The sequence below is a fragment of the Gossypium raimondii genome, chromosome 10 (genome assembly GCF_025698545.1).
Source record: "Gossypium raimondii isolate GPD5lz chromosome 10, ASM2569854v1, whole genome shotgun sequence".
NCBI lineage: Eukaryota > Viridiplantae > Streptophyta > Magnoliopsida > Malvales > Malvaceae > Gossypium > Gossypium raimondii.
This window is the reverse complement of record NC_068574.1, coordinates 45394572-45421391: the sequence shown is the minus strand read 5'-3', so window position 1 is coordinate 45421391 and position 26820 is coordinate 45394572. Positions and strand designations below refer to the sequence as shown.

Genomic DNA, 26820 nt, shown 5'->3' with positions numbered 1-26820 from the left:
CAACTTGCAAGAGAAAGGAACCCACTCTTTTATTTTTTTGGTAGAGAAGGTGCAACTGGTATTATTCTATTAATTATTGAGATATATTATAAAATTATATAAATATTAATTTAATATATAATATGATACAAAGATTGCAACTTTAACATTCTTAATTATTACAACATAACCACTCCATATTAAATTTTAATATATAGTATTTATTTAAATTTAATCAATTTTTAAATTAAAAAATAAAAGTAGAAGAATTAAATTTTAAAAGTTCAAAAAGCAATAAGCACAGATTGCATAACTAAACCATAAAACGAGAAAGAAGAAAATACTCACTCCCTTTTAAATTTTCCTCATCTTTCATCTTCCCCCACCCCCTAAATTCCCAAATATTGAATCTTGTTTTTCTAAATATGGAAGAGCTGAGCTTCATTGTGGGTGTTATAGGTAAATTTGGAAAACATCAATTTCATTTTATCGTCATATATATATATATACTTTCTCTAACAATTCATACATGTTTGACTGTTAAAAGTTGTACACATATGTTGTCCTTCATGCAGGCAATGTCATCTCAGTTCTGGTTTTTCTTTCTCCAGTGTAAGAACTTCAAAATCTAAGAAAGATGGTGCTTTTGTGATTTGGTTCCGTCTGTTGATCTTGTCGTTTATGAGTGTTTTTATTTTTGAAGTGGAACGTTTTGGAGGATAGTGAAGAATGGATCAACGGAGGATTTTGAGAGTCTTCCTTACGTTTGCACATTGTTGAGTTCAAGCTTGTGGACTTACTATGGAATCACAAAGCCTGGGGCTTACCTTGTTGCCACTGTGAATGGCTTTGGCATCCTGGCTGAAGCTGTCTATGTTGTTTTGTTCCTGATATATGCACCCAGAAAGATGAGGGTATAATATTTTTATATATATTCTAAACAAGTTATAGTGGGATGCAGATGGGGTTAATGAATGGAATGAAAATGCAGGTGAAGACTGGGATTTTGGTGGGGATATTAAATGTGGGGTTCCTAGCAGCAGCTATTTTGGTTACTCATTTAGCATTGGAAGGAGACACTCGAATCGATGCAATAGGGTTCATGTGTGCTGGGCTTAACATCATCATGTATGGCTCCCCTTTAGCTGCCATGGTAAGTTTATACCTAACATTCAATCCCCTTTCATTCTCTTTTAACTTTTTATCTGTTAATAGAGAGGGACCGAAAACATAAAGATTAATTGTTGTTTTTCTCCCTTAATATTGGATCTGTTTTATCTATTAACAAGGTACATAATTATACTTTTAATAATTGGTTCAAGTTTTAACTACTTTTCTACAAGTAGTGCAAAAAGAAAAGAATTGATTACCACAGGTGTCAAATATTGATGCCTGTGACGCTGCTTGCATTTGCTCCTCATGTTTTAGGGTCATGGGGGACCCTTTTGCAACAATAGCTTTCTTCTCTTGGACTTTTCTACTAGGATTTATTTTTGTATAAAATTTTCAGAAAACGGTAGTGACAAGCAAAAGTGTAGAATACATGCCATTTTTTCTGTCGTTTTTCCTGTTCTTGAACGGAGGAATTTGGGCATTCTATGCATTGCTGGAGCACGACATTTTCCTTGGGGTAATATGATCTCTTCCTCTGAAACATTACAATATATATTCAGCATTCATTTTAATTTTATGTTTGGTTGATTAATTATATAGGTGCCAAATGGGATAGGTTTTCTACTTGGAACAGCACAACTTATTCTGTATGCCATTTTTCGCAAAGCAAGGCCATCAAACGACACCATTTCTCAAGGATTACTGGAACAAGGTTTTCAAAAGTAGTCCCAATCTCGCCATTCTCATTACTTCTGTGCTTTGCAATTTTTTATTTTTTTGGTTTAATAAGAGAAAATTAAATATTATGATGTGGTAGACGGTATGTGCCATACTGTTTGCTCAAAGTATTTCTATATTTTAGAGATTTTGGTTTCATTATCACTTTATATTCTTTAGCAGCTTCAAGATACATATTTAGGTTCTCTTTAGAATTCAAAGTGTTAATATCCTATGAATTATTAATATGATGCAAAATTAATTACTATATTTAAACTATTTTTCTTACCTGTCACTACACCAAAACAGGCTTTTAGCGGCGCTTTTAGCGGCGTTTGGACAAAAAACGCCACAAAAAATCGAGCATTAGCGGTGCTTTACGAAAAACGCCGCCAAAGATACGAGCATTAGCGGGGATATATGTAAAGCGCCGCTAAAAACAATCATTAGCGGCGTTTACAAATAAGCGCCGCAAAACACGAAAGCCGAACGACGCCGTTTTAATATTTTTTGGGGCCCTTAACGGTGCTTTTACATAATCGCCGCTAATGCTGCGGTCTTTCGCGGCTTTTTCTAATATGCGCCGCTAATGCTCAGGTCTCTAGCGGCGTTTTTTACAAAGCGCCACTAATGTTACGGTCTTTAGCGGCGTTTTTTACAAGGCGTCGCTAATGCTACGGCCTTTAGTGTCGTTTTTTACGAAGCGCCGCTAATGCTCAGGTCTTTAGCGGCGTTTTTTACGAAGCGCGCTAATGCTCAGGTCTTTAGCGGCGTTTCCTAAAAAGCGCCGCTAAAAACGCAAGATTAGCGCGATATAAGAAAACGCCGCTAAAGACCGGAGCATTAGCGGCGTTTTATAGCTAGCGCCGCTAATAATAAAATCTAAAACCAGTAATATTATCTCATTCTTTGATATATTCTCAAGTAATGTTTGAATTATATTATTATATTATAAGTTGAAAATTTTGTATTTATTATATATTGGTAAAATTTACATTTAAATGATAATAAATAATATTTTTAATACAAATTGTTTTTATTAAAGAGAAGTCCTAACTCCTAATTAACTATATATATTATTATATATTTTCAATTCCAGTTTATTTAAAATACTTTATTATTAGAAAATTTATTAAATAATGAGTAAAATAAAATATCACACTACACCAAAAATTTATTTAATTTAAAATACTTAAATTGTTGTATGCGTGTTATACGAATAAAAAATAGTATAAAATTTAATAAAATTACAAGTACTAGATTAATTTTGATAGTTAGACTAAATAAATATCGATCAAAGAAAGTAATATATATAAAACAGTACCAAATATCGTGATAAATAATATTATATATATTGATAAATTTATAACCAAAAATAATTTTATATTTAGTTAATCAAATATGAACAGAACAATGACTTAATAGTACGCCTAAGAACTGAAAATGAATGAAAAGGGACAAATATTAATAAGGTTGTTACTTGGTCTAATACGTACCCAATAGAAATTAATATTAGCTAAGTTTACATTTTAGTGTTAACGTGAGGTTAGTGTTTACGGCTTATAAGATAATGATCAAATATTTACTGTTTTAGGGCTTGATGTTTATTGGTTTATGGTTTAGGGTACTTAATGATTAATTTAAATGTTACAATGCCTGGTTTTTGCGTTTCGGAGTTGCATAAAGAATACGAGTTAGGGTTTAGGCTTTAATTTTAAAATTTACGGGTTATAGGGATTAATAGCTTTGGGTTTTAGGGTTTAATTAATTACCTATCTAAAACAAAAGGAAAAAAAATTATTTATATTTTTTACTTCTTATTATAATATATATATGTTATATATATATATATATATATATATATTATGAAACATATTAATATTGTGTTAGTTACGTACATTCGTTTGTTTGATATTTTAAAATAGAGCATATATTGAGCGCAATTTGCGGCGTTTATTGTAAAAACGCAGAAAAGTTTAACCAAAACGACTTCGTTTTTATACTGTTTATTGGTATTAGCGGCGTTTCTGGTAAAAACGCAAAAAGTTTAACAAAACGACTTCGTTTTGTATACTGTTTATTGGTATTAGCGGCGTTTCTGGTACAAACGCCGCAAAAGTTTAACCAAAATGACTTCGTTTTTTATACTGTTTATTGGTATTAGCGGCGTTTCTGGTACAAACGCCGCAAATGATAGTTATGTATTTTAGGGTATCGGAATTAATATTTAAGTTTTGTCGTATACGGTTTGGGGTTTTAGGGTTCGATACATAATGTTTATTAATTTAGGATTACAGTTTTGAGTTTAGGGTTTTGGGTTTAGGTTTACGATCGACTTGGGGATTGGGGTACGTAGTTTAGGGTTTGGGTTTACATGTTAGTTTTAATGTGAGGTTAATTAGTGTTTACGTACGGCTTATAAGATAATGATCAAATTTATTGTTTTACGGCTTGATGTTTATGGTTTATGGTTTAGCCTTATTGATTTGAATGTTACAATGCATGGTTTTTGCATTTCGAATTTGCATGAAGAATACGAGTTAGGGTTTAGGCTTTAATTTTAAAATTTACGGGTTATAGGGATTAATAGTTTTGGGTTTTAGGGTTTAATTAATTACCTATCTAAAACAAAAGCAAAAAAAAAATTATTTGTGTTTTTACTTCTTATAATTATGTCATTAATTAATATATATATATATATATATATATATATAGGATTATAAGGACGGGTTATAGAATTCATACGATATATATATACATATCTATATATATATGTTATATATTATGAAACATATTAAAATTGTGTTAGTTACATTTGTTTGTTAATTAGCTTAAAAATAGAGCATATATATATAAATTAAAATTGTTATACATTATTTGAATAAATTCAATAATTTATAAATTATAATGTTGATTATATTAAAATCATACATACTGCATAAAATTAAAATAATTTAATAGATTAGTATTAATGTATCAATTTAGAATAATGTCATAACAATTATCAAAATTAAAAATCTATTAAAAGCATTAAACTTATAAATAAAGGCAAATAAAATAAATTTGGAATACATTATTTTAATAATTTCAATAATTTATAAATTTTAATGTTGCTAATGTTTAATTTATTCGTACTGTATAAAATTTAAAAAAATTTATCAATTTTATCAATTTAAAATAATGTATTAAGTCAGAAATATATTAAAAATAAAAATTATAAATAAAAAGAAATAAAATATTATAAGAACTGAATTATTAGTGGCGTTTCTATGCAAAACGCCGCAAAGATCCAACTAAAAATAAAACAAAACGGCGCCGTTTCGTTGACAATTTAATTATCAGTGGCGTTTTTTCTCAAAAACGCCGCAAAAGATATAAAGTTAGTGGCGTTTTCTTGTAAGCGCCACAAATGTATTTAAATGAAACGGCGTCGTTTTAATGACAGATCAGTTTTGGGGTATACCCCCGCTCCCAGCCCCAATTCCATTTTTTCTGTTCTAAAATCCCTAAGTACTAAAATCCCTAACTCGTTTCAGTGTTTTTGCTATCTCCCATTTCTAAAAATCAATTCTTCTTCTCTTTCAAATTTCATTGCTTGGGTGTTTCCATTTCTTGCAAAACAAAAAAATATCCGGTTCGTACATTCGGTAAACACACACAGTTGACAGAGAACGTCGAGGAGCATCATCAGAATCGGTGGTCGGGGGAAAAAGTATTCCAGGTTCACTTTCCCCATTCTGCCTTCGTATACATTGGGTTGTGCAAATGCTTTGTTAATTTTATTTTTGGTTTGTTATTGTTTGTTGATCCTGAAATTAAAAAAAAATGTATTCTCTGTTTATAGGGTTTTCGGTCTTCCTCTTCAATTTTTGTTCATCGTCCTGAAGGTAATGTAATGCTTGGACTGTGAATTTATTTTGTGAATGGTTTCATTGGTTAGGAACTGATTTTATTTTGTTTGTGTTTAGGGTTTCATTCCTTGGAAATCATTGCTTCCTTTTCTGTTTTCTGCATCGTTCAGCAGGTACAGAACTCATAAACTAGCATTTCATTCCATTGCTTCATTGCTACTGTCGGGTGATTTTATTTCGTTGCTTCCTTTTCTATTTTCTGCGTCGTTTACTGTTAAGGGTTTGGACTAAATGTGTAGATTTCATTGCTGTCGGTGGAATCACCTGCTACTGTCCTTTTAGTGAATTTATTTTGATGTGTAGTTTAGGGTATAATTTATTAATTCATAATATTTTGCTGTTACAAGTATTTTTCATTGCTACTATTTTAATTTGCAATCGCTCATTTGCTTTCGTGTTCGTCTAATGTTGTTTTATACAATATTTTATAATACATACATTGCCAAATACAAATGCATTGGTTCGATTGACAAAGTTAAAGACCTTGAACTGGCATTATCGTATTCAAGTTTTATTATTAACAATTTCTATGTAGAATATTTGTCTCAATCCCACCATTTTGACTTTTATCTATTATCGGATACATGTTTATACTTGTAAAAGTTATAAAAATTTTAATGATTACCAATAAGCTTTATGTTGATTATCTAATTTATTTCTCAAATCCAAATTAAATAAAAGTTTTTATTAAGAAAATAACATTATTTGTTTTTTAATGATTTACTCGTAAGTGTAATACTTATGACTATACATGTAACTTCTAAAAGATACAATATATATTCTGCTCTAATTATTAGCTTAAATTTGTTTGACTATAATCTTAATTACTAATTATTTTATATTAATTCTTTATGTTTGTCCAAGAGTGATGAATTTTGACTGCTTACCACTGTACATAAAGAATGCATCTTTAATATGCGTGTAAAGACTATGAATATAACCTAGAAAACACAACTATGTTAAATATGTCAATCAAAAGCTTTATAATTAGTCTTCAATTTAATCGAAAAAGCTTATGTACACATATTACTTCAAGCGTAATAAACTTTTTGAATACATCATCATACATAAGCTAAGATGGAACATAATCAGTTAAAACAACACAAATCATTAGTATTAGTCTTTTTTTTTTCCACCACCAATTTGTTTTCATTTGTACTGTTTTTATTTCTACTTTTTCCTTTTATTAAAATTCTGGTTTGGTGTTTTTTGGGTACTAATTTAGTTGTGTTTTTGTTTGGCGGTGCCTCTGCTTCGATATTTGGAAAATTTGAGGTATTTATTCATATATTTCCATAGATTGTTTTATTAAAAAAACACCTTCAAATGTTTAAATTTCGTATTTGGTTATATGTTTGCTTTTATAGTTTACTTATGATTTTCGAGTTTTCAAACGGGTTTTGATTAATATTTTGTTTTTAAACATGTGGTATCGGTTTTACATGACCAATTTTTGCGTTATATATTTCTATCCCAATTTACGCGTAATTTTGTAGCCTATTACATAATTTAATAATTCTAAATCATAATTTTATTTTCTCCCGTATTATGTACCCAAGCAAAAGCAATTACACAAATTGATCGATTAGTTTATTCGGTTTAATGTGAATTATTTATGGGTTTACGATTTTATGACAATGAATTATCAATTTTACTTCTAATTTAATAAATTATCGCGTTAGATGTGACTTGCATACTTTAATGCATGTGTTTAATTATCTTTTAAATACAATAAAGTCATCGATTAATTGATTGAATGTCAATGAATTACCCATTTATAATACATACATTACATAACTTATTAATATATATATATTTTAAAATGATACATAACTTACATAACTTATTAATACATAACATTTTAATACATAACTTTTATAATACGACATAACTTATTAATATATATATTTTAAAATGATACATAACTTACATAACTTATTAATACATAACTTATATAATACGACATAACTTATTAATATATATATATATATATATTTTAAAATGATACATAACTCACATAACTTATTAATACATAACATTTTTAATACATAACTTATATAGTACGACATAACTTATTAATATATATATTTTAAAATGATACATAACTTACATAACTTATTAATACATAACATTTTTAATACATAACTTATATAATACGACATAACTTATTAATATATATATTTTAAAATGATACATAACTTACATAACTTATTAATACATAACATTTTTAATACATAACTTACATAATACGACATAATAACATAAATATATATCATATGATAACTTACATAGTGAAATAATACCAATGAAGTTAACAACTTACCCTTGTAATTTCTACTGAAAATCAGACTTGCAAGAATTAAGAAATGGATTGGTCTTGGATGAATTTGTCAAAGGTAAGCAACGAATATAGAAATGGAGTACAAACTTTTTTGAATTTTGCATTTCAATATGCAAGCCAAGAGAACATGATTCTTTGCCCCTGTAACAAGTGTGTCAACATAAACTGGCATTATCGTGAAGTTGTATACGAGCATCTAGTTGTTGATGGGTTTGTTCGGGGTTATAAGAAATGGTTTTTCCATGGAGAATGCCCGCCTAGTACTTCTTCTTCAACGATGGACGTATCTTATCCTGGTCCTGCTTACCATCAGTCCGTTGGAGGGGATGACATGGAATGTATGTTGCGGGATGCATTTAATATGCACAATCATGGTTTTCAGTCGTTCCCAGCCAACTTTGTGGCATCTGATGATTGTAATGTTGGTGCAAATGCTTTTACCGAACGGGGAACAAGTGTACCTCATGAAGAGCCGAATGGAGAAGCGACAAAGTTCTATGAGCTACTTAATGAGATGAACGAAGAACTATATGAGGGATCAAAATTCTCCAAAATGGCTTTCTGCGTTCGTCTTTTCCAGTTAAAATGTTTGGGAGGGTGGACCGGGAACTCTTTAACAATGCTGCTAGATTTTTTGAGAGAAATATTTCCGTTTGCAAAAATCCCTCAGTCATGCAAAGATATGAAGAAAATGATAAAAGACTTAGGTCTTGGGTACAACAAAATCCATAGTTGCCCGAATGACTGCATATTGTATTGGGGCGATCGGAGAAATCAACAGTGTTGTCATGTATGCGGCGAATCCCGTTGGATAAATAGAAACACAGAAGATGGGAACGACGATGAAAATGATGCACAACCAAGAAAGAAGCCGGTCAAGATTTTACGGTATTTTTCGCTGATACCAAGGCTTCAAAGGCTTTTCATGTCATCGAAGACAGCGGAGTCAATGACGTGGCACCATGATGGACGAACCGATGATGGATTATTAAGGCATCCGGTAGATTCTTTAGCTTGGAAATCATTTGACACGATCCTAGGAGTGTGAGGCTTGGCCTAGCATCTGATGGATTTAATCCTTATAAGATCATGAGCACTGCGTACAGTACTTGGCCAGTAGTGCTTGTTTCTTACAATCTGCCTCCGTGGATTTGCATGAAGCAATCTTCCCTTATCTTATCTATGATTATCCCTGGAGAGAAAGGGCCCGGAAATGATATCGACGTTTATTTATAGCCACTTACTGAAGAGTTAAAATAATTATGGGCTGGTGTCGAGACATACGATGTGCTGAGAAAGGAGAACTTTAATTTACGTGCAGCTTTGATGTGGACCATTAATGACTTCCTCGCTTATGCCAATTTATCCGGTTGGAGTACAAAGGGTCGTTATGCGTGTCCTTGTTGTGCTACACAAACATGTTCGCAATGGTTATACAATGGGAAAAAGTTCTCTTACATGGGGCATCGTCGGTGGTTACCGAAAAATCATAGATTTAGATTTCAGAGTTCAGTATTTGACGGCACTGAAGAGTTCAGAGAAGCTCCTTCGCAGACAAGTGGATCTGATATCTTGTTCATGTTGAAAGATATAAATTTCAGTTATAGAAAGATGAACCACCCGACAAACACGTAAATAAATAGAAGATCAAATGATGAAGCTGATGATGACTCCGATGAAGAGGATGATCCCAATGAGGCGGACTTGTGGAAAAAAAGAATTTGAGTTGCCTTATTGGGAGCATTAGCTTTTACGACACAATCTTGATGTTATGCACATTGAGAAAAATGATTGCGAGAACATTGTGGGTACAATTTTGAATGTAGATGGAAAATCAAAAGACAATCTTCAGAGTCGACTTGATTTAGTCCAATGGGAATTCGACCTGATCTTCATCTGAATCCACTTCTTAATGGGAAAAATCGGTTGTCGCCTTCTATTTTTTCGATGTCGAGGACAGAGAAAGAAGTGTTCTGTATGGTGTTGAAGGATATAAAGGTTCCAGATGCATATGCATCAAATATATCTCGATGTGTTAGTGTTAAAGATCAAAGACTGTATTCGCTAAAATCACATGACTATCACATCTTGATGCAAGATTTATTGCCAGTTGCTCTACGATGTTGTATGTCGAAGAAGGTGACGTCTTGTATAATTTAACTATCCAATATAATGAAAGCCATTTGTGGCAAAGTTTTGGATGTTCAAGAACTTCAGAAGGTACAGGATAGAGCCGCATTGACTTTATGCAACATGGAGAAAATCTTTCCACCTTCCTTCTTCACTATTATGGTTCACTTGATAATCCATCTCCTGGGAGAAGCAATTCTTGGCAGACCCGTTTTCTACCGATGGATGTATCCCATAGAAATGTGTTAATTTATTTTAAAAACTCTCCTTCCGTAAACCCTATCCAAATTAATGTTGCATATCCAAATTTATTTTAACAACTTTTCATAATGTTGCATATCGTGTTTAGGTTCCTATCCAAATTAAAGTCTTACTGCCGCAACAAGCGTTATCCAGAAGGATCGATTGCTGAAGCCTACTTAGCAGAGGAATGTATCACCTTCTGTTCATGATATTTGGATGATGTCGAAACAAGGTTGAGCAGACCAAATAGAAATGCTAGACTCACGGATCATAACTTGACCGATACTTATTTGTTCCAAAGTTTTGGAGAACCAATCGGCAAAGTGGAAATTGCAGAATTAGATGGTTTTTCGTGGGTACAAGCACATCAGTATGTTCTGTTTCACCACGAATCAATGGAACCTTTACGCAAGTAAGTTCTAGAAATTTGATAAATATTCATCAATTAAAATTGTTTATCTTCTAACAAGCTTAACATATTTTTACATAGTGAGTACAAACAAATACTGAGATCTCGTTCGCGCTCCCGAAGAACACAACTTCGAGACATCAATAAGTTGTTCACAGAATCTTTCCATGAATGGTTACCCGAAACGGTATGCAATTGTAGCTTTCATCGACATATAATTATAATCTTGTCTCATAACATTTTTAATTACTCAATTGACTTTTCATACAATAGGTTTGGAGTGGGAAGAACGTGATCGACGAAGTTAAATGGCTTTCTCAAGGTCCAAATCGAGTGGTTAAAAGATATAGTGCGTTCCTCATAAACGGATTCAGATTTCATACAAAATATCGCGAGAGATTGAGGAGAACGCAAAATTGTGGAATAGTTATTAATTCCTCAATTACTAGTTATGCTAGTGCTAGGGACAACAACCCTGTCGAGGGAAATGTAGAATATTTCGGACTTCTTACTGATATAATTGAGTTGGATTACTACGGAAAATGGAAAGTTGTCTTATTTCGAGGTGATTGGGCCGATGTTAATACTGGTCGTGGAATTAAGCAAGATCAATTTGGTTTCACAATGGTGAACTTCACTCGATTGATTCATACAGGACAACAATTGATTGATGAGCCGTACGTATTTTCTTCTCAAGTCAAACAAGTTTTTTACTCAAAAGATCCAATTGATGAGGGTTGGTACGTTGTACTCCGTAACATCCCTAGGGACTTGTTTGACATGGGCAGTGGAAGTAGAGATGGCATTGACGACAGAACACAAGCTTTGTCATTTCCAGAACAAAACTTAAACGAAAACATCCCTAGTACTAGTACACACAGTCAATGGGTCCGCCAGGATACGAATGAAGATATTTATGGATTATAATATAGTAAGCTTTTACGATTATTTAATTATATGTAATATCATATCATAATATTGGTCTTATTATATATTTCAACTATTTTAAACATATTATTATTGTTGTAATTGTATATTAAGTTTTCAACTAATTTATTTGAATTGCAGATAAAATACCTAGAAGACCCGTGCGAGCGCACCGCATTGTTCAAGGTACTCCAAACTCGACCGAAACAAACAACACTGAACAACAAACTGCTATTGGATCTTCGAATATTCCGGTTACACTTGAGGAACCTATAGAAGATCAAAGTAATTTAACATTTAACTTACATGTGTGTTGACTTATTATTTATTTTATTTTTTAAATTTCTTATATTACAATACTTTTATTTTCCAATTTGAAATCTGGGGACGCAGAGAGTTCAGCGGACGACGTTCTTGAGGATTTATCGATCTAGATCCAATGAGTGTGTCCAAGTATCCAAGAATAGCTTTGGTCACTGTTGGATCGAAGCTCGCCTTTTAGCAGGATACATGGGCATTCTAGCACGGAATGCAAATATGTTGCCAATTAACTTCGAGTCATGGCATAAAGTGCCCGAGAGTAACAAGAACCAAGCTCTCGATAACATTAAGGTAACAAAACGTGTATGTCATTTATAATACTTGGGTTTAAGTTTCGTTTACATTTACTTTCTTAAGTTGTGTTTTTTGTAGACGAGATTTACTCTAGAGGTCTCCGATGCTTATGTAAAGAAGGCATTGGGAAAAAGATGGAGAGACCATAAGAGCACTTTAAAGAAAGACTATTTTAAGACAAAAATAACACTCGACGAGAAATTACAAAATGTCCCGCCGGGAATGCTGAGGTACCAGTGGGAAGAGGTCGTTAGATTTTGGACTTCGAAGAAAGGAGAGGTATGTGTTACTACAAAAATCTTGTAATTATTTTGGTTTATAGTATTTACTAATTAACGTACTAATAATTTCATAACGTAGGATCGTGAACGAGTTGGAACAAGCAGTAGGAAGAAACAAAAATTCATGCACACAGCTGGGTCGAGAAGTTTTACGTGTGTAGCTCAGGCCGAGGTATTTTCAATTTTTTAATACTGGCAGATATTTATTACTTTCTATCAAATAATATTTTTACTATTGTATTGTAGGAAGTGTTGTCGGGTCAAAAAGTTAGACGCCTTCAACTTTTTGACATTACACATAGGAAGAAAGATGGAAACCCTATGACTCCTGAAGCTGTAGAAATTATAGTACGTTTGCTTAATACAATTTGACTTGTTTTAATTATTTATACTGTTTATTTTCTAATGGTTTATTTCATTTCTTGTAATGCAAATATTGTTAAGTTATGTTGCATTTGTTTTTTAATATATATTATGTTCTTAACTATGTGATTTATTTTTAGGAAAAACGAAGGATAAAAGGCGAGTACTGGCGATTGCTTCCAATGATAGTTATGTTCATATTAACGACATTGATAACCGGATTATCACTGAAGTTTTAGGTCCTGAAAGGTATGGTCGGGTTCGATTTCAAGGATCTTCTGTTAACCCATCCCAATATTTTGGATCCAGCTCGCAACAATACATGCATTCGGGGAGTCAGGCTGAAGTTGAAGTTCAGAGGTTAAGAGACCAGATAGCTCAGATGCAAGCGACAACAAGTGAGCAAATTACACAACTTAAAGCGGAGGCAACATCGAGAAAAGCTGAGGTTCCAAAAAGATATGAAGAACTCTAGCTACAACTTAAAGCAGATGCGACAGCAAAAGAAGCAGAGGCAGCAGCGAGAGAAGCTGAGGTTCAATGAAAGTATAAAGAACTCCACCAGCAGCTTAAAGCAGATGCGACAGCGAGAGAAGCAGAGGCTGCAGTGAGGGAAGTAGAGGTTGCAATGAGGAAGCGAATGACTTAAAAGTTCGATGAACTCCAATGACTTGAATATGATGAAGATGTTTCATTGATCATAACCGCCGTCGTCTTAGACTATCATGTAAATATACTTCAAATTTGACTTTGGTATTATCATTTTAACTTTTACAATTTTTGTAAGAATAATACGAATTTTGTTTTATTTATTGACATTTATTTTAAATATTATATAGATTTATTACTTTCGATTGTTTAGATTTGGTTTCTTCTGATTTGTTTTTACAGGAGGGCTGAAAATAAAAAAAAAATTCAAATCTGCCAAAATTAGTGGCGTTTTTCTAAAAGCGCCGCTAAAAACCATGAGCTTTAGCGGTGTTTGTGGTGAAGGCGCCGCTAAAGACCATGGTCTATAGCGGCGTTTTTCACAGTAAGCGCCGCTAAAGGTTATTGTCTTTCGCGGCGTTTATTGGGTAAGCGCCGCTAAAGACCATGGTCTATAGCGGCGTTTGTTGGGTAAGCGCCGCGAAAGACCATGATCTATAGCGGCGTTTGTTGGGTAAGCGCCGCGAAAGACCATGGTTTATAGCGGCGTTTGTTGGGTAAGCGCCGCGAAAGACCATGGTCTATAGCGGCGTTTGTTAATAGCGCCCGCGAAAGACCATGGTCTATAGCGGCGTTTGATGAAATAAGCGCCGCTAAAGACCATGGTCTATAGCGGCGTTTGATGGGTAAGCGCCGCTAAAGACCATGGTCTATAGCGGCGTTGTGTGTATGAATTAATTTTGTAAGAATAAGTTTCCATAATTTTTAAAAAAAATAAGTTTAAAATCATTTTTGTTGGATTTTAAAATAGATGTATATACCGGACTGCTTACATCATTGGTTTCGATGCAATCATTTTAATTTAGTTTTAAAACTCTATTAGATTAAAATAAAAGAGGATAAAGTTAAATCATCTCAATTATTATTGGACTGAAAATAAGAAAAAAGTTGCAAAGGATAAGATTGAAAATCAAATCTCAAATCTATTAGATGTTATATCTTAATTTTGTGAGATAATTTTATGCTGGATTCCCACATGTTAGATTTTTTTTATATATAAAATGTAATATTTCATTATAATTTAATAAACATTTATTAATAAAAACAGGGAATTATAGTCGTGTATGGACATAAATAAGGAAATAATTAGTTCTTAAGTAGTTACTTGTTGTTCAATTATCTTACCTACCTTCTCGCACATCAACAATAATATATTTGAAGGTTTAATTACAAACTATAAACTATTCATAATGTCTATATTACTTAATTTAGAAAAAAGGAAAAAAAGAGTCAAACTTTGTTAAAAATATATAAATATGGAAATTTTATAAGAATTTTTTCATAAAATAATTTGGAAACAACAAAGCATAAAAATTATTTCCACAAATACTAATTTGGAATAAAGAATCATAAACTTTTAGTCAAGAATTACTCAAATTTGACATGCATGATTTATATGAAAATATTATAAAATATAATGGTTAGATCATTAAAATATTAACCATATAAATAATACAAAAGTGTGTAAAACTACTTTAATTTTTACACGTAAGCGGATCCTCTAATTTATTCAACGATTGATTTTTATATATATATAAAACAAATAGTTAGGAGTTTTAAATTTACATCAAATTTGGCATGCATGACCTACATGAATAGACTATAAAATATAACAGTTAGATCGTTAAAATATTAATTATATAAAATTATGGAAGTGTGTAAAAATATTTTAATTTTTACACGGTGTAAGAATCCTTCCTCTAATCTTGGAGAGGATCCACTTACATAATGTAAAAACTAAAGTAGTTTTACACATTTCCATAATTGTTTATATGATTAAAATTTTAACGATCCAACCATTGAATTTATCAATATAATTGTACTTGTCATGCATATAAAATTTTTAAATTAATCTAATATCTCTATCATATAGGTCAAAATACTCTATATATTAATATATATATATTCAACGGTTGAATTTCTTTTACATAAAACAAATAGTTAAAAGTTTTAAATTTATATCAAATTTGTAACGTCCAAAAATTTAATTTTTAATTTGTTAGATTCTGCTATAATTAGTATCTACTTCAGTGGTTTAAATAGTTTGGGCGTTGGTTGGAGCTATTGGATTCAAACTCTAGCGTAAGTAATTTGGCAATTTCTTTTTTCTATTATTGTTTGAATCGACCGATGGTAGAGTTTGATTGAGTTTTAAATTGTGTAGGAAACCTGATAATTTTTTTTCTTGAAAGAAAAATCAGGTTGTTTGGGTGGTTAATATCTTTTATTATTTTAATTATTTTATTTTATTTTATTTTCTAAATCCCCATAAATCAAAACAGATTGGCACGTTTTCACACCTCCCTTGTTTCTTCAATTTTCTATATATTTTTTTAATTTTTGGTTTGAAGTCTGTTACCCTTTTTCTTCTTTTCCAAATTTCACGATTTCTTAATTTGTTTCACCCTTCTTGCTTAGTTCTTTCGCACTATTATAGATTTATTATTTTCTTGATTCGATAAATTCTTTTTGTATCACTTAGTCCCTGTCCTGTTGACTGCAAATCGTTAAGAGGTAAGGTTCTGATCATTTTTGTTATTCTTTTGTTGAAAATGGTCTTTGGACGTTTAAGGATTTCTAGAAATTCCGTGGTTGTGGTGTTAATTCAAGTGGGTGTTATCTAATTAGTTCGATTTGTTATAAGGGACGTTCGAGAGACGATTGGTGATTTTCCAGCGACCTCAAATTCGTGTAGTTGTTGTTTGTTAAGTGGTAAGGGTTCTCAATATGTTTGGAGGGTTTTAATTACTCATGTGTGAGCGACTTTCGTGTAAATTCGCAAACCGTTACTAATTTAGGTTGTGTTAACTTTTGATTTAGCTTGTGTTAACTGTTGATTTAGTTGTGGGAGCACTTGATTGTTAATTTCACGTTAGAAAACCTCCAGGAGTGTAACAAGAAAGCCGAAAATCAGCGAATGACGAAAGCTGAAAAGTAACACTGTCGACGCCACACGGCCATGTGCCAAGCTGTGTGCTGGACTGTGTGTGACATACGGTCTGGGCCATTTGGGTCGTGTGCACCACACGGATGTGTGTGAGGCCATGTGGGCCATACGGGTTGACCATTTGGGCCACACGGGCATGTGGGTACAAAATTTTGAAATTTTCCTTAGGGTTATTCACGTCATCCCAATCAACCATGGGCCTTCTGTGGGGTCGGTATGTGCTTAAATGGATTGAAATTTTTTTAAAAAATAGTCAACTGTTTGCATGAGTTCTGATATTTGTTCTGTATCTGAAACGTCATATGACGAGTAACTTATGTAATGAGCTATAGGAAAACCGGAAAAAGTACGATAAATGTTCTGCATTAGTTATGATATATGTATGTACTGTGCTTATGACTAATTACTGATATGTACTGTATCTATTAATGGGATGGGCTTTATTCTGTGGAGGAAGTATATCTGAAAAGGCAATAATTTGTCTATTTATCTAGCAACGCAGCTACAATTCTTCTGTAAGTGTCTTAAACGACACTAAATGGTGTGTAGGGTTGGATGAGTGTTTTATACCCCATATGGTGTGTTGAGATAGTTGGAGATGGTGTGTAGCAGATGAGGGTAGGAAAATATACTTGTATCTGTATTGTTCTGTTAAGACTATGTTATTGTTAAATATGTTTGATATGTTTTAACTGTTTTAAGTTAATCGTTATACACTCAATTTTGAAAACTCAATTTCTATTTAACTGATATTTTCAGGTCATCCTCAAACTTAGGCTAGTCGGTGCAACGAAAGCTCAGTTATAAAAGATCTTGCATTTATTTTAATTATTTAAATTTTGGGAATTTTGGTGTTTTGTAAATTTTGGACTTTTTGACTGCTTTGGGTTGTTTTTGAGGTTTTTATTTTTGCTTTGCATAAAATGTCGTTAAAATATTTTATTAATAAAAATATTTTTTTCCTGTAAAAAGTAACGAATTTCAAGCAATAAGGAGAGCGTTTAAAAAAATGCTATAAGAATTTTCCGCTGCAAAATTAAGATTTTTATAATATAAGCAAAGAATGTTTTTAATAAAATGGCTAGACAACGAATGTTTCAAAATTTTAAGAATTCAAAACGGATTTCAAAATTATATGTGAACTGAATTTTCAAACAATTATGTAACACTTCCTGATTTGGTCGTAACGTCTAGGCTAGATTTGGGGTGTTACATTTAGTGATATCAAAGCTAGGTTGCAAAGCTCAGGCTATGAAATTTTGGGTTCAAAATTGTTTTTGTGAAAATTTTTTGTCCAAGTAAAGTTTAATGATGCATGAATCTAAAAAATAATTTTGTGAAATACCGAGTCTCTGGCGCCAATCCTGTAAGTACTTCTGACTTAGAAAAATTTTAGTTTAGAAAACTCTGAAATGATTAGAACTATACTGTGATAGTTAGAGACTGAAATATCTCTAAAACTTCTTCTAATAACTTTTGAGCACAAAAAATATGCTAATAAATATTGAAACTGATACATAAAATTTGTAATGTAGATATTATATTCAATGAGCACTCGGGGATCACGTGGATGCGGTACCCATAGGAGCGGCGGGTGCCGTAAAAGGGCTCGAGCTGAGTTATCTTCAATGGCCAGTATGCCAAATATAGATACGAGTGAGACACCAGCTACACCTACTGCTGAGACTGAGTCTCAAAGTCGCTCGGCTAGGACGACGCATTGTCTCAAGCCATGTTGAGAGTTTTAGAGAATGTTGCTAGGCCTTTTTCTGGTTCTGAGAGCTTTGGGTCGGTAATTGAATGACTCCGGTCAAACGATGCTGAATTGTTTAGGGGCGTCACTGAAGTCGCCCCAACTGTGGCCGATTATTGGTTGAAGGCCACAGAGAGGATTATGAATGACATCGACTGCACCTCTAAGCAGATATTGAAGGGTGCAGTATCTCTGTTTTGCGATGAGGCATATCAGTAGTGGTTAACGGTTGAAGAGGATACTCAACTAGATCAAATCACTTGGGATCAGTTTAAGAGTGCTTTCCAAAGTAATTATGTGAGGGCAAGTTATGTGGATGCTCGTAGATATGAGCTTATGAGCCTTACCTAGGGAGATAAGACTGTGGCCAAATATGAGGTTAAATTTTTTAGATTGAGCTGATATGCTCGTGGGATGGTATCAACTGAATATGAAAAGGTGCATTTGCTTCGAGGAAGGATTGAGGGATAATCTGAGGGTTTTGATAGCTCCACAGAGGGAGCGAATTTTTACCATCTTGGTGGACAAGATGAAAATTGCTAAGGAGGTTAAGCGCGTTGAGTGCAAAAATAGAGACCGTGTGAGGGGTAAGAATAAAAGGGATTCAGAACCCTCTAGTTTTGCTCAGAGGCCTAAAAACGGGCTAGATCTGATGGGCCTCCGAGAGTTAAAGTTTCAGTTGCTCCTATTATGGTTTAGCCGTATAGGGATTGTGGTAGACGCCATATGGGTGAATGTTGAAGGAGATGTGGGTCGATGGAGCACCGTATCAGGGATTGTCCATAGCATTATGATAAGATGCAAGCTCTAACTCCGGGATTTCTTTAGCCTCAGCAGACAGTTCAGTAGCCGCCTAGGGGCCCCGGTTTGGCCAGGGGTGGTAATGGTTTAGGGAGAGGTCAGATAGTACTGGGCAAAGCTGCTAATCAGACTGAGGTGAAGTAGCTTGCACCGGTATATGCTGCTAGATGTCGTAAGGATAGGGAAGCCGCAAATGTTATCGTCGGTACGTTTTTTATTCATACTACTCCGTATTTTGCATTGATAAATATAAGACCAACACACCCCTATATAACTAGTTCTGTTTCTGTAAATTTGGAGATTCTTGTCTAGAGCAATTTTGGAGAGATTATTGTACTTATTCCGTTGGGTTAATCAATTGGGGTTAATAAACTGTATAGAAATCTACCATTGGAGACATAAGGGGTTGTGCTTTCCGCTAATCTAATAGAGTTACCATTTAGGGAATTCGATCTGATTTTGGGAATGGATTGGCTCGTGGAGCATAGTGTACTAACCCAAAATTCAAGGGCATCGGAAAAGTGCAATATCGGGCCTCCATCTTAGTGAAATGGGTTCGTAAATAATTATTAGAAATATTTATGAGACTAGTCGTGTGCCTAATTAGGTTCTAATTAGGCGAATTTAGCTTAATTAAGAGTAATTAGGAAAAAGAACTAAAGTGAATAAAGGGTAAATGTTGAATTGTAGATTAAAAGAAAATAAAAAGGACCAAAATGGAAAATAAGTCATTTAGCATAAGTTGAGGCGGCAAACAAAACAAAACAAAGATTTTTGTTTGTTTAATTAATATAAAATAAATTAGTTATAAATTTAATTATGTTAAATTATAATAATTATATTATAATTAATAAAATAAGGACAAATGTATGGTGATGATAAAGCATATGTGTAATAAATATATGTAAACATTTGTAGTATAATTATTTATTTACTTATATTTTAAACTAAAGATATTTATTATTAAATTAATTTATTATAAATAGCATATTATGAATTGAATTAAATTAAGCCAAGTGTATGGTGATAAAATATACAAATGTAATGATAGTATTTATACATTTGTAATATATTCATTTAATTACTTTTAAGTAAATAGATATTTATTATATTATATTATTATCACTGTTATTGTTAACTAATATATATATATATATATATAATGAAGTAAAAAAAACAAAACAAAGAAGAAAAGAAGCAGAGAGCAATCCGAAACAGGGGAAAAGAAAGAAGAAAAGAAAAAGAAAAGGAAAAACTAGGGTTTTGAAGCTTAAAGCTTTAATTGGTAAGTCAATTAAGTCCTTTTTACTTAATTTTGATGTTTTAGAAGCTTTGGAACAAAGTTTTGTTGAAATCAAGTTGAAGTTTTGGAAATTCTTAGGTTTTTGAATATAGGTCATGTTGAACAAATTGATGAATTAGGGGTTTAATTGATAGAAATTTTAGCTAGAATTGATTAAAGGATTAAATTGTAAAGTAAGCTATAAGTTTTGCATAGTAGGGACTAAATTGCAAGAATTTCGAAATTAGGTATTTATGATAAAATTTAGATAGTTATGTCTAAGTTTGGTTAAAATTTGAGTAGAAATAAATTATGAATTAAGATAGGAAAGTAAGTGAATTTAATTAGGACCAAATTGAATTTACGGTAGAAATTGAATAGAAATTGAATAGGAAAATTTAAATATTAGACATAAATTAATATTGTATTAATGATTATGAAAATTATCCTAATTTTTCGTAGCTAATATCGAACCCGAGGTATCCACGAAGAAATGAAAAGAAAAAGTGGATGACGAGTAGACACGGGAATCACAGTTTGTATTACTATAATTCAAATTGAATTATTATTAATTATTGTGTTTTAATTGAAATGCATGGTAAATAAATATGGTAAGAAATTTGGTATGATAATATTGTTTTGAATGGAGTTGATTTCAAGTGAATATGATTATTGAAATTAAGTATTGATATTGAATTGAATGAAATTAGATTGAATTGTGATTATATGTGAGTAATTGAGATGAATATTGAATTAAGAAAGTGAAATTGAAATGTGATTATTGAATAGAAATTGAAATGGTTTGAATTGAATTATTGAACTATTGTGGTATTGAACTGGAATATTGAAATTGGTGATTGATATTTATTGGAATTGAATTGAGAAAGTGGAAATTGATATGTGATACTGATGCTGGAAGTGAATTTGCTTATCAAAATTGAATGAAATATCGATTGAAATGTGAAATTGAATTAAATGGAAAATATGAGATATTGTGATTGAAATGACATTGATTGAAATTGAATTGAGAAATATATATATTGAATACCCTATTAACTAGTCGGGCTGAGTCGGATATAGTTGGCATGCCATAGGATTTGGAAGAGTACGGAATTTATCGGCTTTGCCGATTAGGCACTTTATGTGTCGTATTTCAGGAACTTTATGTTTCATATTTCAGGCACTTCGTGTGTCGTTTCAGGCACTTAGGTGTTGTATACTGATCAGGTACTATGTACCGTTTTAGGCATAATGTGTCGTACTAGTGTGTTTGGTTGGATCCGTGTATCCGCCAAAGTCCGAGTCATGTTAATAGGGGAAAATAAAAGAATTGAAGTAAGAAATGATATTGAATTATGAATTATGTGAATATTTGAAGGTATATTGATTGGAAATTAAAAGTGATTTGAATTGAACTAAATTGATTTGAAATGAGACATTGAATTGAGATGTGAAAATGAAATATATGAAATAATGATTTTATGAAATGGTTATTGATGAAATGCATGAAATGGATATTGATATAGTAAGAAGATATATAAGTTAAAATGAAGAGAAGCTATTTAAATTACATATTATTAAAATAAAATTAAAGTTTAAATGCATGAATGATTTATTAAAGGTGAAATAGTGGTAAGATTTAATGTGTATATATATAGTGTTTTTACCTTAAGTATTTGAATTATAGTAATACCACTGGGTGTATACTCAGCGTACGGTTTGTTTTCGTGCGCAGATTAGATACAATTGTTTTTTTGAAGAGTTGAATTTGAGATTGCAAGCTTTCATCTCATCACATCTTCAAGCAACAACAGGGTATGTTTTCAAATATTGAATAGAATGACATGTACTTAGGAAAAATATTAAGTATGTTCTAAGTGTCCGTTTTTATGTTCAAATATATTAGTAATTATCCAAGAATTAATTTGGCACCAAACGAAATATTCCTATATCAGGTTCCTTGAGTCGAACATGGTATAGAGGTGTTAAACATAGGGTCAGTTTGGATTGTGCTACTAAGAGGGTAGTTCTGATATCTGAGAATGATATGGAAGTGATTATGATCGGTGAGCATCTGGATTAGTTATCTAATGTAATCTCTACTCTTGTGGCCTAAAAGTTGGTTCGTAAGGGGTGTGAGGTATTTTTGGCCTATGTGTGTAATTTTACTTTTGTGGATTTATTTGTTAGGAATATTTAGACTGTTAAGGAGTTTTCGAATATTTTTCTCGATGAGTTATTGAGTTTGCCTCTGGATTGGGAGGTTGAGTTTGATATTGAGCTTCTACCATGTACAGCTTCGGTGTCCATTGCTCCTTACTGTATGACACCGAAGGAACTTATGGAATTAAAGGCTTAGCTTCAGGAACTCCTCGATCAAGGATTTATCCATCTTAGTGTGTCTCCGTGAGGGCGCCGGTTCTGTTTGTAAAAAAGAATGATGGTACTATGAGGATGTGTATAGATTATCGTCAATTGAATAAATTGAAGATAAATAATAAGTACCCACTTTTGTGTTTTCCAAGATAGATCTCCATTCTGGGTATTATCAACTTAAGGTTAAGGAGTTCGATATTCATAAGATTACTTTTAGGACTCGATATGGGCACTACGAGTTCCTAGTCATGCCTTTTGGTTTGACGAATGTCCGACTACATTCATAGATCTTATGAATTGAGTTTTCCAGGCGTTTTTGGTTCATTTCGCTGTGGTCTTCATCAACGACATTCTGGTATACTTTAAGACTGAAGATGATCATGATGAATATCTTAAAGTAATTCTTCAGAAACTCTGTGAGAAACAACTCTATGCTAAGTTGAGCAAGTGCGAATTTTGGTTGAGAGAGGTAACTTTTCTAGGTCATGTGGTTTCTGTTGAGGGGATCCAAGTTGATCCTAAGAAAAATCGAGGCTGTGCTTGAGTGGAAATAGCCTAGAAATGTTTCTGAGATCCGTAGCTTCCTTGGGCTAGAGGGTTATTATGGGAGGTTTGTTGAGGGTTCTTACTTATTGCAGCTTCTCTAACTAAGTTGTTGCGTAAGAACGCCCCATTTGTCTAGACTGATGAGCAGCAATCGAGTTTTAAGAAGCTTAAATCCGTTTTGACTCAGGCTCTTATTCTGATGCAGCCCAAATTTCGATAAGGAATTCGTGGTTTTTAGTGATGCATCACATATTGGTTTCGGTTGTGTTCTGATGCAAGACGGTCCTGACAGCTTAAGTTATACGAGTGCAACTATCCTACACACGATCTTGACTTAGCTGTGGTTGTCTTCACCTTAAAGGTTTAGAGGCATTATCTGTATAGTGAGAGGTGTATCATTTACACCGATCATAAAAGCCTCAAATATCTTCTTACTCATAAGGAGTTAAACCTTAGGCAACGTAGATGGATTGAGTTGCTTAAGGATTACGACTGTACTATTGAGTATCATCCCAATAAGGCCAATATAGTGGCCGATACTTTTAGTTGTAGAGCAATGTCTGATTTGAGGGTGATGTTTTCTCGCCTAAGTCTGTTTGATGATGGGAGTCTGTTAGTCGAGTTGCAAGTTAAGCCGACTTAGATTGATCAGATTCGGGTTAAACAGTTAGGGGATGATTCTTTAGTTTTGAGATTTCATCAGGTGGAGGATGGTAGTATGTCTAATTTTAGGCTGAACAGTGATGCGGTTTTGTGTTTTTGAGGATGGGTCTGTGTGCCTAACGACTTCGATTTGAGGCAGTCCACTCTGCGGGAAGCACATAGTAGCTCATATGCTATTCATCCCGGTGGAAACAAGATGTATCATGATTTGCATAAGTTATACTGGTGGTCGGGGTTGAAACGAGAGGTAACATATTTTATTTCTCAGTGTCTAACGTGCCAGCAGGTTAAGGCTGAGCACGAATTTCCTTCGGGTTTACTTCAACCCATTAAGATTCCCCTATGGAAATGAGAATAGGTGATTATAGACTTCGTTAGTGGGTTGCCCTTAACACCCACTAAGAAGAATTCTGTGTGGGTCATCATAGATCGGCTGACCAAGGCTGCCCACTTCATTCCTGTTAGGACATATTACTCCCTTCAGAAGTTGGCTAAGTTATATGTTTCTAAGATCGTGAGATTTTATGAGGTTCCTATCTCAATTATTTTTGATAGAGATCCTCGCTTCACTTCTCGATTTTGGAAAAAGTTCCACGAGGCTCTAGGTTCGAGATTGGACTTTAGTACTGCGTTCCATCCTTAGACTGATGGTCAATTTGAGAGCGTGATTCAGATATTGGAGGATGTGATTCAAAATTCTGTGATCGATTTTCAAGGTAGTTGGGAGGAGTTTCCGCCGTTAGTCGAGTTTGCCTATAATAACAGTTTCTAGTCTAGTATTCAGATGGCACCTTACAAGGCTATGTATGGTCGTAAGTGTCGTACTCTGTTATGTTGGACTGAGTTGGGTGAGCGACGGGTTTTGGGTCTTGAGTTGGTTTTCGAGACTGAGGATAAAGTTAGACTGATTCGGGATCGGCTTAAGGTGGGTTTTGATAGATAGAAGTCTTATTCGGATCTAAAGATGCGAGATATTGAGTATTCTGTGGAGGACTATGTTTTTCTTAAAGTATCTCCGTGGAAGAAGGTTCTACGGTTTGGATGTAAGGGCAAGTTGAACCCCAGGTTCATTGGACCGTATCAAATTCTGAAACGTGTGGGACCAATCGCCTATCAGTTAGAGCTACCTCCAGAGCTGAATTGTATTCATGATGTGTTCCATGTCTCCATGTTGAGGTGGTATCAGTTGGACCTCTCTCATATTCTTTTTGTTGAGGAGATTGACATTAGACTGGATTTGACATTTGAGGAGGAGCCGATTTAGATTATGGATCGAGACGTTAAAGTCTTGAGAAGGAAGTCCATTCCTTTGGTAAAGATTCTGTGGCGGAATCATGGTATTAAGGAAGCTTTGTGGGAACCTGAGGACTTGATTAGACAACAATATCTGCATCTGTTTGAATCAGGTAAATTTCAAGACCAAAATTTCTTTTAGGGGTATAGAGTTGTAATGTCCCAAAAAATTAATTTTTAATTTGTTAAATTCTAGTTTAATTAGTAACTGTTTCAGTGGTTTAGGTGCTTTGGGTGTTGGTTGGAGGTCTTGGGTTCAAACCTTGGCGTGAGCAATTTGGCATTTTTTTTGCTATTATTGTTTGAATCACGTGATGGGTTTGATTGGGTTTTGAACTGTGTAGGAATTTTTTTTTAAAAAATCAGATTGTTTGGGTGGTTAATATATTTTATTATTTCAGTTTATTTATTTTATTTTTTTTCTAAATTCCCAAAAACCAAAACAGATTGGCACGTTTCCACACCTCCCTTGTTCCTTCAATTTTCTATATATTTTTTTAATTTTTGGTTTGAAGTCTTTTTCCCTTTTTCTTCTTTTCCAAATTCCACGATTTCTTAATTTGTTTCACCTTTCTTGCTTAGTTCTTTCGCCCTATTATAGATTTATTATTTTCTTGATTCGATAAATTCTTTTTATATCACTTAATCCCTATTCTGTTGACTACAAACCGTTAAGAGGTAAGGTTTTGATTATTTTTGTTATTCTTTTTGTTGAAAGTGGTCTTTGGACGTTTAGGGATTTCTAGAAATTCTGTGGTTGTGGTGTTAATTTGAGTAGGTGTTATCTAATTAGTTCGATTTGTTATAAAGGATGTTCGAGAGACGATCAATGATCCTCCAGCGACTTAAAATTCGTGTAGTTGCTGTCTGTTAAGTGGTAAGGGTTCTTAATATGTTTGGAGGGTTTTAATTAGTTATGTGTGAGCGACTTTCGTGTAAATTCACAAACCGTTACTGATTTAGGTTGGGTTAACTGTTGATTTAGGTGTGGGAGTACCCGATTATTGATTTCATGTCAGAAAACCTCCAGGTGTGTAATGAGAAACCCGAAAATCAGCAAACGATAAAAGCCGAAAAACAACATTGTCAATGTCACAAGGCCGTGTGTTAGGCCAATATGTATTAATTAAAATGTAATTTACTTTTAATTTAATGCTAAAAATCAAAGTAATTTCTGACATATAGAAAAATAATTGAAAGCAAGAACATACAAAAATATATCTTAAAAATAAGAAATTAAAATATTATTTTTAATAATTTTATACAATAATTGTGAATATTTATATATATTTTAAAAAAATTAAAAGTTAAAAGTTGATTTTTCTAGTTATCTTAAATTAAATTAAGTAATGCATAAAAATATATAATATTTATATTTATTATAGTATTATTTATCGTTTACGATAATTATATATATTTATT

The 26820-nt window shown here is 32.8% G+C and overlaps 3 protein-coding genes and 1 long non-coding RNA gene across 7 annotated transcripts; all 4 read left to right on the top strand.

Annotated features, from left to right (window-relative positions):
• The first annotated feature begins 270 nt into the window (after positions 1 to 270).
• LOC105778466 (bidirectional sugar transporter SWEET17) lies at positions 271 to 6033 on the top strand. 3 transcript variants are annotated; one of them, XM_052622752.1, is made up of 9 exons: positions 272 to 438; positions 555 to 591; positions 683 to 893; positions 971 to 1132; positions 1490 to 1609; positions 1693 to 1814; positions 5478 to 5530; positions 5654 to 5696; positions 5778 to 6012. In XM_052622752.1, exons 1-8 carry the CDS (start codon positions 405 to 407, stop codon positions 5692 to 5694), a joined length of 780 nt encoding a protein of 259 aa, XP_052478712.1. In that variant the 5' UTR covers positions 272 to 404; the 3' UTR covers positions 5695 to 5696; positions 5778 to 6012. The 3 variants fall into 3 exon arrangements, with proteins under 3 accessions (XP_052478714.1, XP_052478712.1, XP_052478713.1); XM_052622754.1 differs by lacking the exon at positions 1490 to 1609 and having other exon boundaries at positions 271 to 438; positions 5778 to 6033; XM_052622753.1 differs by lacking the exons at positions 5654 to 5696; positions 5778 to 6012 and having other exon boundaries at positions 273 to 438; positions 5471 to 5522.
• A 1823-nt stretch (positions 6034 to 7856) lies between these two features.
• LOC128033715 (uncharacterized) lies at positions 7857 to 12071 on the top strand. 2 transcript variants are annotated; one of them, XR_008189698.1, is made up of 4 exons: positions 7857 to 10846; positions 10925 to 11030; positions 11117 to 11774; positions 11912 to 12071. XR_008189698.1 is itself a non-coding variant. In XM_052621661.1 (4 exons), the coding sequence occupies exons 1-3, from the start codon at positions 10830 to 10832 to the stop codon at positions 11768 to 11770; spliced, it is 777 nt and encodes a 258-aa protein (XP_052477621.1). In that variant the 5' UTR covers positions 7900 to 10829; the 3' UTR covers positions 11771 to 11774; positions 11912 to 12071. The 2 variants fall into 2 exon arrangements, 1 of the variants encoding a protein (XP_052477621.1); XM_052621661.1 differs by having other exon boundaries at positions 7900 to 10846.
• Positions 12072 to 12262: 191 nt separating this feature from the next.
• LOC128034097 (uncharacterized) lies at positions 12263 to 13055 on the top strand. Its single transcript, XM_052622834.1, has 4 exons — positions 12263 to 12382; positions 12464 to 12664; positions 12746 to 12838; positions 12913 to 13055. Exons 1-4 carry the CDS (start codon positions 12281 to 12283, stop codon positions 13036 to 13038), a joined length of 522 nt encoding a protein of 173 aa, XP_052478794.1. The 5' UTR covers positions 12263 to 12280; the 3' UTR covers positions 13039 to 13055.
• Positions 13056 to 23491: 10436 nt separating this feature from the next.
• LOC128033627 (uncharacterized) lies at positions 23492 to 26511 on the top strand. The gene is made up of 3 exons (XR_008189610.1): positions 23492 to 25511; positions 26209 to 26275; positions 26384 to 26511. It is a non-coding gene; the product is annotated as an uncharacterized LOC128033627 (long non-coding RNA).
• The last annotated feature ends 309 nt before the right edge of the window (positions 26512 to 26820 follow it).

Excerpts from the sequence above, each read along its gene's own strand:
- LOC105778466 (XM_052622752.1), top strand. The coding sequence starts at position 405 with ATGGAAGAGCTGAGCTTCATTGTGGGTGTTATAG. Across the intron at positions 439-554 it reads CTTCATTGTGGGTGTTATAG|GCAATGTCATCTCAGTTCTG; the intron begins GTAAATTTGGAA and ends TCCTTCATGCAG. Across the intron at positions 894-970 it reads ATGCACCCAGAAAGATGAGG|GTGAAGACTGGGATTTTGGT; the intron begins GTATAATATTTT and ends ATGAAAATGCAG.
- LOC128033715 (XM_052621661.1), top strand. Across the intron at positions 11,031-11,116 it reads ATGAATGGTTACCCGAAACG|GTTTGGAGTGGGAAGAACGT; the intron begins GTATGCAATTGT and ends TTCATACAATAG.
- LOC128034097 (XM_052622834.1), top strand. The coding sequence starts at position 12,281 with ATGGGCATTCTAGCACGGAATGCAAATATGTTGCCAATTAACTTCGAG. Across the intron at positions 12,665-12,745 it reads GGACTTCGAAGAAAGGAGAG|GATCGTGAACGAGTTGGAAC; the intron begins GTATGTGTTACT and ends TTCATAACGTAG. Across the intron at positions 12,839-12,912 it reads CGTGTGTAGCTCAGGCCGAG|GAAGTGTTGTCGGGTCAAAA; the intron begins GTATTTTCAATT and ends ATTGTATTGTAG.